Below are 16,568 nucleotides of genomic sequence, written 5' to 3' on the forward strand. Positions count from 1 at the left end.
CCAGTGGATCTCCTCGCCCTTGTCTCTGATGCTCTTTTTTGAGGTTTTGTTTCCTTCATTGGTAAAGCCTGATTCACAAGAGTATGAAGTATGATTTACAAGAGTAAAAGCAAGGTTGTTATCTTTTGACCTTCAGTGTCAGAACAAAGTTGTTACCTTTGAAGCTAAGTGTTAGCCTTACAGTACAATTTAACCTTTACACCCCGAGGCCCAGACAACCTCTCAGGACACTGTGTTAAATGAACACATGCAGGCTACTCTTCTCTCGCAAGCCGCGTGAACGAGCCCGGACCCCACTCAGGTCTCCAGAGACGGCAGCCCCGGCCCCCGGCCCCCGGCCCCCGGCCCCGGGCCCACAGCCTGACCCCGCGAGAGGCCCCAGACCGGGCCAGCAGCCCCACGGCTCCCAGATTCCCGCCCCTCAGGCACCGTGAGGAGGTAATGTCTCCCGGCGTCAGCTGCTAGGTTTGGAGCCATTGTTACATAGCTGCCGATAACCGGGTAACCAAAGGGTTTGGAGGCTGGGGTAGGGGTGGGTGGAGAGAAGAGAAGCTAGGGCAGAAGCTGGGGCAAGTCCCAGTCACCCCCGGCCCCGCATGGTCAGAACACGATCGCCAGCGGGCCCAGTGTGGAGTCCCCCACCAGGCACAGCGCGGAGGGCACAGGCAGTGGTTGTTGCCCTCAAGGGTATTCCCGGGTGTGAGAGGCAGCCGTCCCCACGCTGGCAGGCGAGGCCTCGGGGAGCCCTGGACAGCCGGCTCGGGGAGACGGGCCAGCGGCTCCAGGCCGGCCGAGTCCGGTGCTCTCCCAGGAGCCCCAGGGAGCTCTGAGGCCGGGTGGCCCTCCAGCTGTGCACCCAGAGCCACAGGGCCCGCCTTTGTACCCCAGCAGTGATGGGCCGGGGGCCGTGCCCGGGAGGGTCTCAGCTGAGAGCGGAGGCAGAACCGGAGGCAGAGTGGCTAAGACACACGGAGGCCGAGTCCCCAGAGGAAAACCAGGCAGGAGGAAGGTAGGCAGGTCTGGGGACGGTCCACCCTGGGGTGACCTTGCTGGCTACTGACAGTTTCTGCTGCCATCGGAGAAGCAGAGCTCACACCTGGAGCAGGTTCCTCCCTCTCCACCCCAGGACCTTCTTCTCTGCCACCGTCCAGCCCAAACACCCCGAACTTTCCTCTGTGCTTCAGTCCCCACCCGCTGTGGGGCAGCCCCCTGGGGATGAGGGCGGAGTGGTCAGCCCGTCCAGGGTCCTGGGAGGAGAGGAGGCCCCACCCCTGGGTCCCTGTCACGCCTGCCGGAGCAGTGCTGTCTCCCAGACTGCACAGGGGCCAGGACCCCAGCAGAGGGAGGACCGTGCCTCCCGGCCTGGAGGCCACCTGGCCCCTCCCACTCCCCCTCCAACCCGGGGGCTTCAAGGAGCCATAAGGAGGAGACGCTGGGGGCGTAGCTTCCAGAAGCTCACAGAAGTTCAGGGGAGCCACGCGGGTCTCTGGGATGTGGTGCTGGCAGAAATGAAACTCGTGATTCAGCTGGGCTAGAAGTGAGGGAAGGACACTGTCCTATAGTAGCCAGGGCCACGTGGGAATCCGGTAAGCAGAGCCCCAGAGTGACCGCTGGGAGAGGGAAGTTCCCCTGGAATAAGGAAGTGTGTGCAGGGGACACAAGGAGAGAACGTGGTGGGGGGCAGAAGACAAGGCATGTTCGGGCTGTCGCGTTTCCCACAGCAACCGCCAGTCTGAAGCAGCGGGTTCCCTTCTTCTCTGATGTTCCTCTGGGTCACTTCCCCTCCCTCACTCCCATCATCCACCTTGGGCATGTGGCTCAGGCCGGAAACCCGGGCTTTGCACAGCCAGCCGCAGAGCCGGATTCGGGGTGCATAGGACTGATGCCAGGCCAGTCCCCAAACAGGCACTTGAGTCACTGGGAAAAGCTTTCTTTCTGCTGGACTCAAGCAGCCACGGTGCAGGCCTGAAGCAGAGGGTAGACAGCATCTGATGCGGGCGAGTGTAAGCTGGGAGCGGGAGTAGAGGCCGGGCCCCAATAACGAAGGCCGAGGCCCTGGATCCAGCCACACTTGAAGCCACTGCCCTTGGCTTCTCGACGACGCCCACCCGTGTCCCCTCGGCTTCTCGACGACGGGAACCGGTGTTTCCGTTTTGGTTTAAGCAAATTGGTGCTGCATTTCTGCCTGTGTCAGGGTTCATTCCAGGAAGCAGGAGCCCTGGGAACATGGCAAAATAGGAGATGTGTTACAGGAGCTCATCTTTACACAGTAGCGGGAAGGAGCTGGGGACACAGAAGTCCGGGAGAAACTGGAGAAGGGGGAGCGAGAAGCAGTTCTCCCGGGGCAGGGGGGCAGATGCACAGGAGCGAGCTTGCAGGGGAGCTGGGGAGCTCGGCGTGGCCAGCTCTGGAAGCAGGACCACGAGGGGGGCTGTGGAGAGGTCTGTGGACGGCGGTGGCCTCTTCAGAGCTCTGCCACCGTGAGTTTGCAGCAACAAGGGCTGCTGGCGGCAGGTAAGGCCACTGCCGGCAAGAAGAGGACAGACTTCAGGGAAGACCCTGGGCCCCCACCCCCACCCCGCCCTTCTGAGTTCATCCATCTCTCCCCATCTCTGCCCGGGACGGCCTTCCACCTGCTGTCTTCCACCTTCCAAAGCGCATGCAAATCTCTCGCCGGAGCTACACGGGGAAGGGAGTTCTGGGGATGCACAGTGACACATCCAAGCCGACACACTTCTACTTAAGCAGGCAAGGAATCCTCACTTTACAAGAGTCACCTGAGTCACCAGGACCTTCAACCGGTTCACACCCCAGCCACCTTCTTGAACGGCCACACAGCCGGCAGGGGCTGCAGAGGCCCCCAGAGGCCGGAGGGCCGTAAGCACACCTGTCTCCTCCTTCCCTCTTTGCCTGGGTGCCTGGGTGCCTGACAGGGGCCCATCCTCAACTTCCGCCGAGAAGATTCCTCCCAGAGGCCCAGGCCGCCTGGACTCAGGGCCCAGTGGTTCCTGTTCCCCAGTGGTTAGTGCAGGGAAATCCACACACCCTGAACCTGAGGGTCGACCTACTCCAGGCGGACCTGCAGGGTCCCCACACCTTCCCCCGTCACCCCCATTGCCTACACAGAGCCTCCCAGGTGCAACCCTGTTGCCGAGAGCTGGGCCCTGTCCCACAGCCTCCCTGGCGTGGCTCACGCCCCGCCTGGCCTGGTTCTTTTACCTGGACCACACCAGTCCTGGTAGGAGGAGGAGAGGCCATCTCAGCCAGGTGGGGACAAGCAGGGCCAGCAACTGCAAAGCCCCCTTCCCACATGTCCCCGGCCCACGGCCACAGCACCCCGTGCTCGGCCTGTTCCGCCTTCCCCAGGACCAGCTTCTGCAGATGCTGGCTTCCATCTGCCGGTGGCAGGTCACCCACACCTTGGGCAGACTCTCCTGTCACCTGATGCGGCTCCCAAGTTGGGACAGCCAGAAGGCCTCTGCAAGCTTGCACAGCCTGGGCTTCTTGGACTCTTCCTGCCACTCTCGGTGAGGCTGCACTCCTGTCCTGCCCTGAGACCTGGACGGGTCGCCAGAGCCTGATACTAGACCCAGGGTCCGTCTGAGAGCTCCGACCGGCACTATTTACGGGCTTTCTTCCTCCTCAAAGAACAGCACTGCTCTCCGTTGCCTGAGGAGGCTCACACACCATTCTGGGGGGGCCACCTCACCCACGCACTGACGAGAGGCCTCGGGGCGAGAATGTGACCGATAAACTGCTCACGGCACCCCGTGGCCCAGCAAAACACAGCACGTGGACAAACCCCACAGAACAGCAATAATTGCTCGACTTCCACGGGCAGACTTTCCTCTTTGTAAAATCCCTATGTCGTCTTTGTGATACAAGCGGCAGGGCTGAGAGGGACGGGAGACCCCATAGGAAGTCTACTCTCTCCCACGGCGTCTCCCCCTCCTGTCGTGCAGTAGGCCCCTGGTACGGGCAGGCCCTCCGCCAGTCTCAGGGGCCCTGGGCTACAGAGGTTGCTGTGACATCCTGGGAAAGCAGTCTCTGACCTCCGCTCAAGAAAAAGTTATTCTGACACTTCTTAAAACAGTAAGGAAGACTTTATTCAAGGCTATTGGAATAGGGGAGAGAGACTGGCCTCAACTCCAAATACAAAGACAAATGGGGTTTACAGCCAAGGTCAGCGTGGTGGCGGGGGGGGGGGGGGGGGAACCCAGGGGACGGAAAAGTACTGAGACATCGTGGGTCGGGGGTCTTGCTAAAGGCAGGCGGGGACGATTAGATACCACCTGCAGGAGAACCGGATCAGACAGTGAGGGCGAACAGACATCAAGGGTGGAGCGACTTAGCAGGCTCTGCTGATGGGCCGGGCAGGCCAAAGGCAGGACAGGGGGGCCAGTGGAAAAGGGGACAGAGGAGGATGACTAAAGCTGGGTCCTGTCACCTTCAACAGCTCTGAGATCCCAAAGCCAGTCAACGTAAGCTGCGCCTCTGGCTTCTGAAACGCCTAATACGGGGGCGGGGGGGGGGGTACCTTTATGCTCAAGGGGAAAGGGAATCCACACGGGCCTAGGGCTGGCTTCGTATCTGAACAGTGTAAATCTCCGTTATTCAGGGAGTCAAGACACTGTCACGTCTACGTTCCAGGCTCCGAGCTTGGGGGCTCAAGAGCTAGAAGGCTCGGGGCTGGGGCGGTTCAGGATCTCAGGGCTCGAAGACTCGGAGCTGGGGGCCTCGGTGCTCGGTGACTCGGTATCGCCGGTCTGTCCCGACGAGGGGCCTCACCTGGGTCGCAGCAGAATTACGTCAGAAGCAGACACTTCTCCGTCCCCCGTCCCCCCACGCCGCGCACGCGCAGGCCTGGACGCGCGCAGCCCGAGGGGCGGGGCGGGGCAGGCGAGGGCCGAACCGACGCGTCGAGCGCCTGCCCGGGCGGCCCCACCTCGCTCGCGCCGCTTCGCCCCTCAAGGAATGGCCAATGGGCTCGCAGGGCCCGCCCCTGACGACGCGGGCCCCGCCCCCTGGAGACAGGCCGCCATGGAGCCGGGAACCCGTGGCTAGCGGGCGGCTCGTCGAGGGCAGGACCGGGCCGGGGGCCGGGGGCCGGGGGCCGGGGGCCGGGGGCGGGTTCCGGGAGGCCCTCCACCATGAAGCTGACTCGGAAGATGGTCCTGTCCCGGGCCAAGGCCTCGGAGCTGCACAGCGTGCGGAAGCTCAACTGCTGGTGAGGGCCCAGAGCCCGGGGCCGTCCCCTCACGTCCTCCCCGCTGCCCAGCACCCCCGCCCGGCACCTGGGCTCTGGGCCGGGGGCGGGAAGGGTCTGCGGAGGGGCCAGAAAAGGGTTCGGGACGGAGGAGAGCAAGTGCCAGGGCCCCCCTCCCCAGCATGCAGGAAGTGCTGCCACCAGCCCAGGTGGCCTTTGGCAAGGATCATTCCAGAATCTTTGCCCCCGCGGAGTGGTGGTGCTACAGACCCAGGCCCCAAACATCCACTCTTTGAGACAATTGGCATTACCACGAAGTGTCTGTCAGCCCTCTAGATGGCATTGGATCCAATGCAACGGACAAACGGGTAGATGGGGCAAACGGGTCCCCTCTGGAAGGGTCTGATTTCTGACATTGCCAGCCACTGGGAGCCAGGTCTACTAATCGGGTGGGGGATCGAGGTGATTAACACCATTTCTAGTGGGAAAGAGAGAGAGCTGAGACTCCCAAGTAAGGAATCCATAAACATTCTTGTAACTGGGCCCTGTTGGGGAGGGGCTGTCCCCAGGTGACTCCCTGTCTGGGGGGTGACCAGGTCTGGCTGGGCTGAGGAAGGACCAGAAGCACTCCATGAACTCTGGGAAGGTCTACAGGTGTTCACTGGGGACTCAAAGCGAGGCTTCGCGCACCCCTGTACACCGGGCAGTTCAGGTGGGGCGTGGGGAGCCCAGCCAGGGGCAGACCGGCCTCGCAGGAAGTGTCGGCAGATTGACCGCAGTGGGCCCTGCCTGTGCATTAAAAAGCCTTTCCCTCTGCCCTGGCACTTCTGACATTTGGCTCTGCCGTTTGTTCTCAACAATACGCTTCTTTGTCTTGCGTGGGGTGGCCATGCTTCCCCAGAGCGGGGAGAGACAAGGGCCCTATTTCAGGCTCTCTAGTGTTGGTCTCATAAGCTGCGTGTTCAGCCTTTGAACGTGGCCTGTTACAAGGACTTGCTTGTCTGCTTACATCAGCGAGGGAAGTGGTCCTGCCTTGCGGCAGCCTGGAGAGTGAGTGGGTCTTTGTGCCCTCCAAGTGGGGCAGCCCTCCGGCTCCTCAGTCTGAGAAGCACCCCTCAGGCACCAGGCATAAACAGTTTTCAGCCATGTGACAACTTTCAACACCTTTGTGAGTCATCTGGGCAAGCTTTCCCTCACTTTGTCATTGGAATCATAGAATTTTAGTTTGTAGACATTTGTCACTAATTTGTATCCATTTGTTTTCTTATTCAGCTTTAACAGAATTAAAGTATGTCTTCTCTCTCCATAGGGGCAGCCGCCTCACAGATGTAAGTATTCTGCTGATCATCTCCAGATGCCCCCTGGTCCCCAAAGGTGTCACCTGTCCCTCAAGAGAACTGTTGAATTTACAGAACCGCACACATTCAATTCAGCCCCTAATCTGGAACTTTGTTTATTTAGCAGTGCTTGGAATGTAGAATGACTAATGAAAAACATACCCCCGAGTGCCCAGCTTTATTCTGAAGTTCCTTTCAGTATTTAGTCGATGAAAGGCTTCGTGTCCCAGGTCTCCCAGGGGAGGGGGAAGGCTTTGGGTCACTGAGGAGTTGCTCGTTTTGGCCCTGTTCTTGGTCAGATCCGGCATTCTGCTCCCCACCCCCACCCCCACCCCCCGGGCCACGGTGGGAAGAGATGGGCACCTGGGGTGGGCGGGGGCAGTGCCCCGAGCTGAGCTCTGGGTCTGTGAACGGTCTTGCCCTCTCCCTCTCCGAGAGTGAATGTCCCGGACTTACACACGGATTGTGTACCTGTCGTTTCTTTCTCACTTTTGTAACGTGAACCGTCCCTTTCCTTGAAAACAGTCAGAAGTGCTGCTGAGACACTGGGCTATCCAGAAAAGCTGATTCCACCTCCTGCTATAGCTGAAATGCTGCATATTCAGCAGCCCCCCAAAACCCCTAAAACCCAAAAATGCCACTGTAGCAGAAAACAAACCCATTGCACATGTAAAGCACTCTGAGCCAACCGTGAGCCTCTGGAGGTCAAGGGCCTCATCTGGCTCCACGCCTGACACGTGGCAGCACAGACGTTTGTGGGGGCTGTACCCCCCATCGGCCTTCCAGGCTGACTTTATGGACCCAGCCAAGCGCCCCATTGGTCTTTTCCCTGAATCAACAGTACTGATGTGGTGTGAGGTCCAGTTCCAATCCTGTCTCCCTTTTGCCCCAGCTCCGTTGGCCAAGCCTTCTCCCCGTGCCTCAGGGACAGCAAAAGAAAGGTTCTCTGTCCATGCAGGGGCCATTGAGGTCCCCTCCCCTGATGTCTTCTGCGGGCATCTCAGGGATCCTGGCGGCGCCTGATAGCGGCGATGCTCTCCAAAGTCCTAGACAGAGCGCGTGCTTCTTCATGTTGAGGGGGTGTCTGGGTGCAAAGCGGAGTGTCGTGCGGAGGCTGCCTGCCGTCACCTGTCGTGTCAGCCCCCATGAGGCCAGCGGCTGCCCCGCGTAGGCGCGGAGGGCTGAGATGGGGCTGTCTGTGGTGCCACCCCGTCCCTGTGCCGGGCTCGCGGAGAGAGCGCCTGGCGGTGCCTGCCATCACATTCCTTTCCTTCCTAGGTCTCCATCTGCCGGGAAATGCCCAGCCTGGAAGTGATCACCCTCAGGTACCTAAACGCTTGCTGTGCTCTGAGTCACGGGGCTCAAAAGGAGAAGGCTCAGATCCCCTCGCATAATCTGAAAGCTCCCAACAAGAGTCTGTCTGGGGCGTCGGGGTGGGGAGCTTCTGTGCGCAGAGCAGTGTCGGCGGCACAAGGCCTGGCTGTGCCTCAGCCCCCCTGAGCTCTGCCTCCTTATGAGGGGCCCCCGGCCGTCCCCTCGAGCACGCCCCGCTGTATCCGTGCCCAGCCTCACCATGCTCAGTGGGTACAACCCCCACGTGACGAGCAGCTGCGCTCAAGGTGGCCACGTCCGCCTCCAGCACCCCCACCGTTTCTGCCCTCTGGTTCCGGAGCTGCCGGGAGCTCCACCAGTGTCCCCGCAAAACACGGCCTCTGACCGATCATAGCCACCTCTTCCGGAGGCCTTGGCATCTTAACAGACTAGGGAATCCGTGGATGAACCAGGTGCCGTCGGGACTTCTGGCAGCTGGGCCGTTTGGAGAAAGCCCTTGAGTCATCACCGCTTGCCAGATGCCGGCCCTCCCACGTCGGGCAAGACTCAGATCCCTGGGCCTCAGTTTCCCTATCTGTAATATGGGAATAATACCAGCGCCTGCCCCTTGGGGGCAGTGAGGAGGGGCTGCAGCGCTGAGCCAGTGCGCACACACCAGCTGTCACTGTCACCGCCTCGTATCCGTGAAGCCGAGGTTTGAGCCCACACCCCAGGAAGCCTTACCTGACAAATATATTGCCTTTCATTCCCCAAAGTAGCAGGAAACCTGGAGGTAGGCGTGGCTTGAACCCCGGCTCTGCCGTGCCTGGAGTGGTTTGGGGCAGGTCGCTGGGCCTCTCTGAGCGCCCTCGTGGACGGCTCTGAGAAAGGACAAGGCCCAGGGTTGTTGACTGAGCCCAGGTTCCAGGGCCTGGGTATCTGGCGGCACTGGGACTGGGTATAAATTGCCGTGTGAACACAGGGTGCCGGTCTTTGGTGAGGTGCGGTCATTTCCCTGCGGTCTTAGACCTCGTGTGTACAAGGGCTGTCTCAGTCTATTCCGGAGCCGCAAGTCCAAGATGAGGGTGTTGGATTTTCGGTGTCTGGTGAGACCTGTTTTCCGGTTCACACGCCATTTTCTCGCTGGGTCCTCAGGTGGGGGCAGGAGCGAGGGAGCTCGGGGGTCTCTTTCCTAAGGTCCCGTTGTGAGGGCTCCCCTGACCCAGCCACCTCCAAACACCGTCACCTTGGGGGGTAGGTTTCAACGTATGAGTTTGGGGGGCACAGACATTCAGTCCAACTACAGATAGCCCGGTGGTCGAGGAGGAGGACCGGGCCAGCGTGTAGCCTCGGGTCCCGCCGCACCCCTGCCTGTGCCTTGGGCAGCTCCCGCACACCTTGAGGGCTGGTAGCTGCGGTCAGTGAGTGTTCAGAATTGCAGGGGTGTCCCTGGAAGAATCAGGACATCGCTGCCGACGCAGATACAGACTCCAGAGAGAATGTTCTAGATAGGTCTCGTCGGGCAGGGTCTCTTGGAGTGGCCGCACCCGTGCCCTCCGGCTCTGCAGGGAGCAGCAGCGTCCCCAACGCTGTGGAGGAGGAGCTCCCACCACGAGGACGCTGGGCTCTGAGCTCAGCTGGACACTGCGCTGAGCGTGTGTTCACGGTCCGTTTGCTTTTGTGGAGGTGCGAGCCTTCTGCTTGTGTCCACTTAGACCGTAGAGTCTCTGCCTAGATGCCTGGGCGATCTGTCTGTGTGTGATGTGCTCACATCTCTGCGGAAAATGTAAACCCATATACCCCGCTGCTCAAGCCGGGGCTCAGAAGTTCGGTGCCCAGCGTGTGTAGGGTAGGGCTTCCTTGTATTTGCTGTGGGTTCTGCTGGCTGCTGCCTGCTTTGGGGCAGGGAGACGGTCCCTTGGAGGCCTGTTTCCTGTCCTGTGAGGGAGAGTGGGCCCTCCTACCTCCCCATTGACTCGGTGAGCCTAACAACTCACCGAGCTGGGGGTTGCTCACTGCTGCCCGTACTCCCGACGCTTTCTCCTCGCCCCGGGCACCTCGTTGAACGTGACTCGTGCCTCCCAGCTTCGATCAGCTTCCCGGGGGAGGGCGGATGGGCGCGGGCCTTACAGCTGACACCGTGCTGTCCCCGTGCAGCGTCAACAGCGTGTCCACCCTGGAGCCCGTGAGCCGCTGCCAGCAGCTGAGTGAGCTGTACCTGCGGAGGAACCGCATCCCCAGCCTGGCGGAGCTCTACTACCTGAAGGGCCTGCCGCGGCTGCGCGTGCTGTGGCTGGCGGAGAACCCGTGCTGCGGGCCCGACCCGCACCTCTACCGCATGACCGTCCTGCGTAACCTGCCGCACCTGCAGAAGCTGGACAACCAGAGTAGGTGTCCGCGCCGCCCCGACGGGGCCCCTCCTCTCCCCCGCCCTTCCCGCGTGTTGCTGATCCTTGCGGACCTGGCAGGTGTACCCCACCCCCCACCGTGGTCTCTGGGGAGAGCCCCCAGGTTTGCACCCCTCACTTCGCAAGCGTGAGTGGGGCGGGGGGCCCTGGGCGCGGCCCCACGCTGCCCACGGACCCCACGCTGCCCATGGGCCCCACTGTCAGAGCAGACTTGTTTCCGCTGCCCTTTTATTGTCAGAATGCGCTGTTGCACTTCCCTGAGCGCCCTGGCGAGCGCGTCGAGGGTCCGGGAGGGCTGGCAGCGTCCCTGCAGACAGAGGGGACCCTTGCCCTCCAAGCACCGGGTCCCCTGGTTTTCCTGTTGGAGGCGGGAGGGCGCCTCCCTGCAGCCCGGGTCGGCGCCACCCCCGTTGTCCGGGACCCGTGCCTGTTTCCTGGGGTCCACTGTAATGGCCGTGCCGGTCCCTGGCCCTCCCCACGTGTGCAGTTCTGTTCCCCTGGATGAGCAGTTTTCATATACGTTAACTCCGGGAAATTGAGCCACGTGTGAGTGAAACGGACTAAATATTGTGCACTCTGTTCCTTTTTAAAGTGTACCTTAATTTCACTTCTTTTTTTTTTTTTTAATGTTTTATTTATTTTTGAGACAGAGAGAGCATGAGCAGGGGAGGGTCAGAGAGAGAGGGAGACACAGAATCCGAAGCAGGCTCCAGGCTCTGAGCTGTCAGCACAGAGCCAAATATGGGGCTTGAACTCACGAACTGTGAGATCATGACCTGAGCTGAAGTCGGACGCTTAACCGACTGAGCCACCCAGGCGCCCCTCACTTCTTATGAATACTTGCAGAACTGCTGAAGTTCAGGCTCTCATCCAGCACATGCCAGGGTCGACCCCACCGTGCTGTTGAGCTGGCCAGCGGGGCGGACACGCATGCCTCTTGTCTAAAGCAGAGCTGAATGCTGTGGTCCAGGGGGCTTGTGGCGGGGGGTGGGGGGGGTGGGGGAGGGAGGGTCCGCACTGATGTTTCTGCTCCCTTCCCATCATCTGAAGCGGTGACCGAGGAGGAGCTGTCCCGAGCATTGCTGGAGGGAGAGGAGGTCACGGCCCCCGGCGGAGAGGGAGCAGGGAACGGCCGGCCCGAGCTGTCCTACGGCCTGAGCGCCCTGAACACCGCCGCCGAGATCCAGCGGGACGCGCTCAGCTGTGGCGAGGAGGAGGCCAGGTGAGGCCGGAGGGACGGCAGGCCTGTCCCTGGGGTCCTGCTGTGGGGCCAGTGGGCCTTTCCCGGACCTACATGACTGGGGAGTGAGGGAAGGGAACCCCCCAGGGTGGTTCTTCCCCATCCCGGGTGCTCAGTAGCCCCCCAGCCTGCTTTCTGCTGTGTGTCGCAAGGCTCAGGGCCCGGGGCCTGTGTGGGTCTGGACCAGCCCTGGCCCTGGAGCAGCCCTAAGGTGGGGGTGGGTGGAGCGGACCGGCGGGCACGGGAGCATTGCTGGGCCCAGCACTGCAGAACCTGAGGGAAAGTCACGTGGCTGTGACCGTGGCCTGCTGAGCTGCCACGGGGGAGGGGATGGGAGGGGTGTGTGCCCCGAGGGAGGGCCCTCTGGGCCACAGCATTGCCAACACGGCTGACACGGCCTTGGGGGGCGGGTTGCACTGTCGTGGATGTTTCTGAGCATAAACCGCACATGGGGAATGTTGTAGAAACCGTTGCTCCCAGTGAGGCTGTCGGGCTGAGTCCAGGTGACGGCAAAGCCACCTGTTCCGTTTGCCCTGCGTGCGAGGCCATATGGACGCCACCTTGGTGGCAGGCTTTGCAGCCCCTGCTCTGCGTTAGCTTTGTGTGTTCAGAGCGCCCGGCCCTGGTGGGAGCCCAGGCGCAGCAAAGTTGTCTCTGGCGGGGGTGTGGAGGGTAGACCCACCGTCCCCCTGCCCCTTCCCCACCCCGTCCCCCCCAGTCCCCCCCCCGCCCTTCCCCTGCCCTGTCCCCCCCACCCCATCCCCCTGCCCCTACCCTGCTCCGTCCCCTCCCATCCCCCCGCCCCTCCCCCACCCTGTCCCCCAGAAACATCACAGAGTGGCAGTCTGCCTCCCTCGCTGCGCTCAGCCTCCGGAGGGTTTGACATGGGGCCCCGAGCAGGTCAGGCTCACACACCCTGTGCTCTCTCTCCCACCTGCAGCGTCCAGGGCCAGCTCAGCCCGAAGCCCCCTTCCCGGGACCCGTTCCCCTCCTTCTCACAGAGGGAAGCCGTGAGCGGTCGCAGGAACAGGGTGAGTGTGACAGAGACCGCCCAGCTGGAGGTGGCTGCCACTTCCCTCTGCCCAGGATGTGGAGAGTGGGGGCGGCGGGGTGGGGGGGGTGGTCGGATGGGCTGGAGACACCCAGGGACACCGAGCCAGGCCCCAGAGGGCGGGACGCTGGCTCTAAGCTCAGTCAGTGGGAAGGAGCCGGCCTAGAGAGAGAGGAGACCCCCCCCCCCCAACAGCTGCAGGAGAGCCCTGGCTCTGGCCTGGGGGCGGGGCGGCTGCTGTGGTGGCACGAAAGCTGCAGGGGTTCGCTGCTGGGGGGCCTCCCGCCTGCAGGTGGACACAGTCCTCATCCCTGGGAGGAGTAATGGGTTGTTGACAAGAAGTCGGTTATGTGGGCAGCTCGGTCAGAGACCCCGGTCCTTTCCAAGTGTCTGTCTACCTCCTGGGTCGTTCTGGCTCGTGCTGGGGCTTGTTCCCCTGCTGGTCACAGGGCTGGCCCTCTGATCCAGGCTCACACCGTTTCTTCCCGTGTGTGTCCCCTCGTTGGTAAAGAGCAGCTGTCGCGTGTACCCCCAGCCAGCAGGCCCGGCTTCATCAGCTGGAACTGCTCACGTCCCCAGTGGGAGCCGTCATTGGCCAGGAGGACAGGGTTACCGCCGTTAGCTTGGCCCGGTGGGGACCCCGCCACCTGGTCACGTGGGAGGGTGCTGCCTGAGCAGAGCCACGGGACTGGTGCGGGCCCACGAGGGAAAGGCTCCACAGTCGGGGGGCGGGGGCCGCCAGCACCCCCTCGAGGAACTTGCCAAGCTTGTGGGGGGCACAGAGGGAGAGGGACCGAGGCCCTGTGCCGGGGAGGGGCCGACCCACCCTCTGGGAGAAGCGTCCCCCCAGAGCCGCCGACAGAAGTGACCGCAGACTGAATGCCAGTCTTGGCAGCTGCCCCCGGGGCCTGGGGACCACACCCCGCACAGCTGACGGTTCCACGCAGGGTGTGTGCGTGGGGTCAGCTCAGCAGTCTATGCAAGCCTCTCCGACACCTTTCAGGAGGAGCCCCCACGTACGCAGCCCCGGGGCAGGTCAGGCCCTGCAGGCAGGGCGAGGCCCGAAGCTCCCTGCTCCGCAGGCCCAGGCCTCTGGAGGGCACTGGTGAGGGGGGCGGGGGGAGCCCCGAGACTCAACGCTGACCCAGTTCAGTGCCCTCCACAAACGCAGACTCAGAGTCACCAAAGCAACTTCTGGGGACGGGAAAGAAGGAGGCCCGGGTTCTGCTGTGAACGTGGACCTGGACCGTGGCTCCTCCCTCCCCCAGGGGTGGGCAGGGGGGTGTCCTAAGGGCAGAAGGCCAGGGGGACCCTGGAGATGTAGGGAGATGGGGGTGGAGCGGGACACCCGAGCGTTGCTGAAGCCACAGGTCAGCGCTCTGGTGCGCGCAGGGACTCTGTGGCTCAGCCCGGTGACCCTCTGAGCACGTCCCTTTGCTCACACGCGACTCTCCTGTCACCCCACGAGAAGAACGAGCGGGAGCAGTCCTCACGTGCAAAATCCTTTCTTGCTCAAGCGCAGACAGAAACCTGTGGTGGGTGCACGTGTGCACACGCGTGGCACACGTGAGCACACGTGTCTGGTCACACGTTACTGATCGCCGTCCTGGGCCACTCACTCCCTTCTGCCTCCGGCTGCCTGGCTCGCTGTGTGACTGAGGGCCGGCCGCTTAGCCTCTCTGGGCAGTGCCCGCAGGCGGCCGCGGCTCTGTCTGCCTGAGGGCCTGCCCGGTGTCTCCTGTCTGGAAGGCTGTTCACCCGGGACGTGCACATCGGGGTGGGGGCGGCCTAGCCGTGCCCGGCCTGGCCCTCAGCCAGCGACTCTGTGCCCCCAGAACAATGTCCTGACCGCCATCCTGCTGCTGCTGCGGGAGCTGGACGCCGAGGGGCTGGAGGCCGTGCACCAGACCGTGGTCAGCCGGCTCCAGGCTCTGCACAAGCAGGAGCCGCAAGAGGACGTGGAATGACGGTCAGCCGGGACCCGAGCCGCCGGGCCTTCCTCCCAGGACCCTCCCAGCATCTGGGAGGTGTGGGGTCCACAGCCACGGCCTCCACTGCATCCTGAGTGCCCGCACGCGGGCTGTGTCCCCAGAAGCTCAGCGCCGCCTGGGAAGGCCACGCCCCAGGTGTAGGAGGCGGGAAGGGCGCCGGGCACTGCGCCGGGCACGCTCCACTGTGCGGGGCCCAGGCGTGTGCCGCCCGCCTCGCCTCACCTCTTCTCAGGCGGCGTTGCAGCCACTGTCCCTAATAAATATCTTCCCCAAGTCCAGTCTGGAAGCAGACGTCTCCTAGGAGACGGACGTAGCCTTGACGTTGTTTTGGAGCTAAGGGCCACGTGCACGTGCATTTCCCCTGTCGGCTCTCCCACCGGGTCGGGGGTAGATTCCGCCCAGGATGGTGCCGTCCCTGAAGCAGCAGCGGCTCCGGGCTCCGCCTCAGCCTCGGCAGACCCACGCGGCCGTGCCCACCGCTGCCCACCTGGGAACGTGTTTGGCAGGGTGCAGGGGTCTGTACACCGTGCGGGGGGAGGCCGGGGGTGGGCAGGCCCGCGCTCCTGTCTGGGGACTCAGGTACAGCCGAGGGACAGGCAGCGGGGCCGGGGAGGATGCCCGGAAACCGCATCTAAAACGTGTTCTCCCGTGGGCAGAGCCACAGGCCTTGCCGTGGTGCACAGGCCCCGAGTGGTAGCGTTGCAGCCCGGGGCCCTTCCTCCTGCCCCCCAGCAGCTCTGGGGGCCGGAGAGGAGCGTGGCCTCTGAGCCATTAGTCTTACTGGTGCTGAAACGGCGGGACCGGAGAGGGGGGTTCCCTCCGCCCCGGCTCCCGTTAGTGTCTGTGTCGCCGTGCAAGCAAACGACTTCACCCACCGTGTGCGAGAACCCAGATGGGGTGACTGCCGGGGAGACCGTGGCCGTCCTAGAAGGTGAAGCCACACTCAGGCAGGCCGCGCTCGCACTGGCCCGGCCACACCGGGCGGGTGGTGGATATCGGGTGTCGTGGCTCCTCGGGACCTGGGGGGCGGAAGCAAGGGGTCGCCACGTGGGGGTGTCCGGAAGGGTGGCCGCAGGGTCCGCGCGTGCCTTCTGTTGTACATATGGATGGTTGTCACACTCAATAAAGCGTTGTCTTTTTCAGAGCCTGTTGGGGTGGTCATGTTAAATCCAGAACATCTTCCCTTTCCTCACCCACCAGGCAGCTCACACCAGCTTCCCGCCTGCCCACGACCTCGGTTAGTGACCTTGAATCCGCCCCACCAGGCAGCTCAGAAGGGCCTGAAGTCCGGTGGTCCCGGTTGACACGCCTGTCCCGGCTGTCCTTGAGCCAAGGACCCAGCTAGGCCGTGCCCGCGCCCCTGAGCCTCTGTGAGTCACAAACGGGGGTGTTGGAGCCTCTATGTTTGTGGCTGGAAACCCGCCCAGGCTGGAAACCAACACCGTCCCCTTGGGGGGGGGGGGGCAGAAGTCCTGAGCGAACTCCAGCCCACAGCTGAGCCCTGCTGCCTGCCCACAGCCCCTTCCCAGGCACGGCCCACCACCTGCTCGCCACGACCTTCCTGCGGTGCCCGCCCCACCCACCCCTGTGCACGGCAGGACCCACAGGAGGGATCCGCCGTGGGCTCCCTCCCAGCCACGTGCGTGTCTGGCTTAACCAGAGGCAGACTTGTCAGGGCCTTGGCTGTGCGCTCCCCAGGAGTCTCTCGCCTGCCCTGGGCCGGGCCTCCCACGGCGGCAAGCCCCTGGCCCTGGGTGCAGAGGGCACATTTGTCAGCGCACTGTGGCCAGGCCACACACCCCCTGCTGGCACCTTCGGGGGACGTGGGCTCTGCACCTGACACCTTGTCATGCTGGCCTCACGCTTGGCGTCCTCGAAGCTGAGCCGGAGGGCAGAGCCCGGCGGGTCTGGGTTTTGAAGCCTGCCGTCCAACGTGGGATGGCCCCAGGACACCCAGGCCTGGGGGGGCTTCCTCCAGGACAGGGAGCCCCCCTGCGCTTGGGGAGCCAGGGTCCGGCTGCCAG

General features: G+C 63.1%; 1 protein-coding gene across 3 annotated transcripts; it reads left to right on the forward strand.

Annotated features, from left to right (window-relative positions):
• Positions 1–362: 362 nt before the first annotated feature.
• Positions 363–15,681, forward strand: CFAP410 (cilia and flagella associated protein 410). 3 transcript variants are annotated; one of them, XM_042998866.1, is made up of 7 exons: positions 363–1,009; positions 6,516–6,534; positions 7,822–7,868; positions 10,012–10,241; positions 11,313–11,484; positions 12,443–12,533; positions 14,389–15,681. In XM_042998866.1, exons 1-7 carry the CDS (start codon positions 894–896, stop codon positions 14,518–14,520), a joined length of 807 nt encoding a protein of 268 aa, XP_042854800.1. In that variant the 5' UTR covers positions 363–893; the 3' UTR covers positions 14,521–15,681. The 3 variants fall into 3 exon arrangements, with proteins under 3 accessions (XP_042854800.1, XP_042854801.1, XP_042854802.1); XM_042998867.1 differs by lacking the exon at positions 363–1,009 and adding an exon at positions 5,096–5,227; XM_042998868.1 differs by lacking the exon at positions 363–1,009 and adding an exon at positions 5,143–5,227 and having other exon boundaries at positions 6,479–6,534.
• Positions 15,682–16,568: the final 887 nt, after the last annotated feature.

This window comes from Panthera tigris, chromosome C2, assembly GCF_018350195.1.
Source record: "Panthera tigris isolate Pti1 chromosome C2, P.tigris_Pti1_mat1.1, whole genome shotgun sequence".
Lineage (NCBI taxonomy): Eukaryota > Metazoa > Chordata > Mammalia > Carnivora > Felidae > Panthera > Panthera tigris.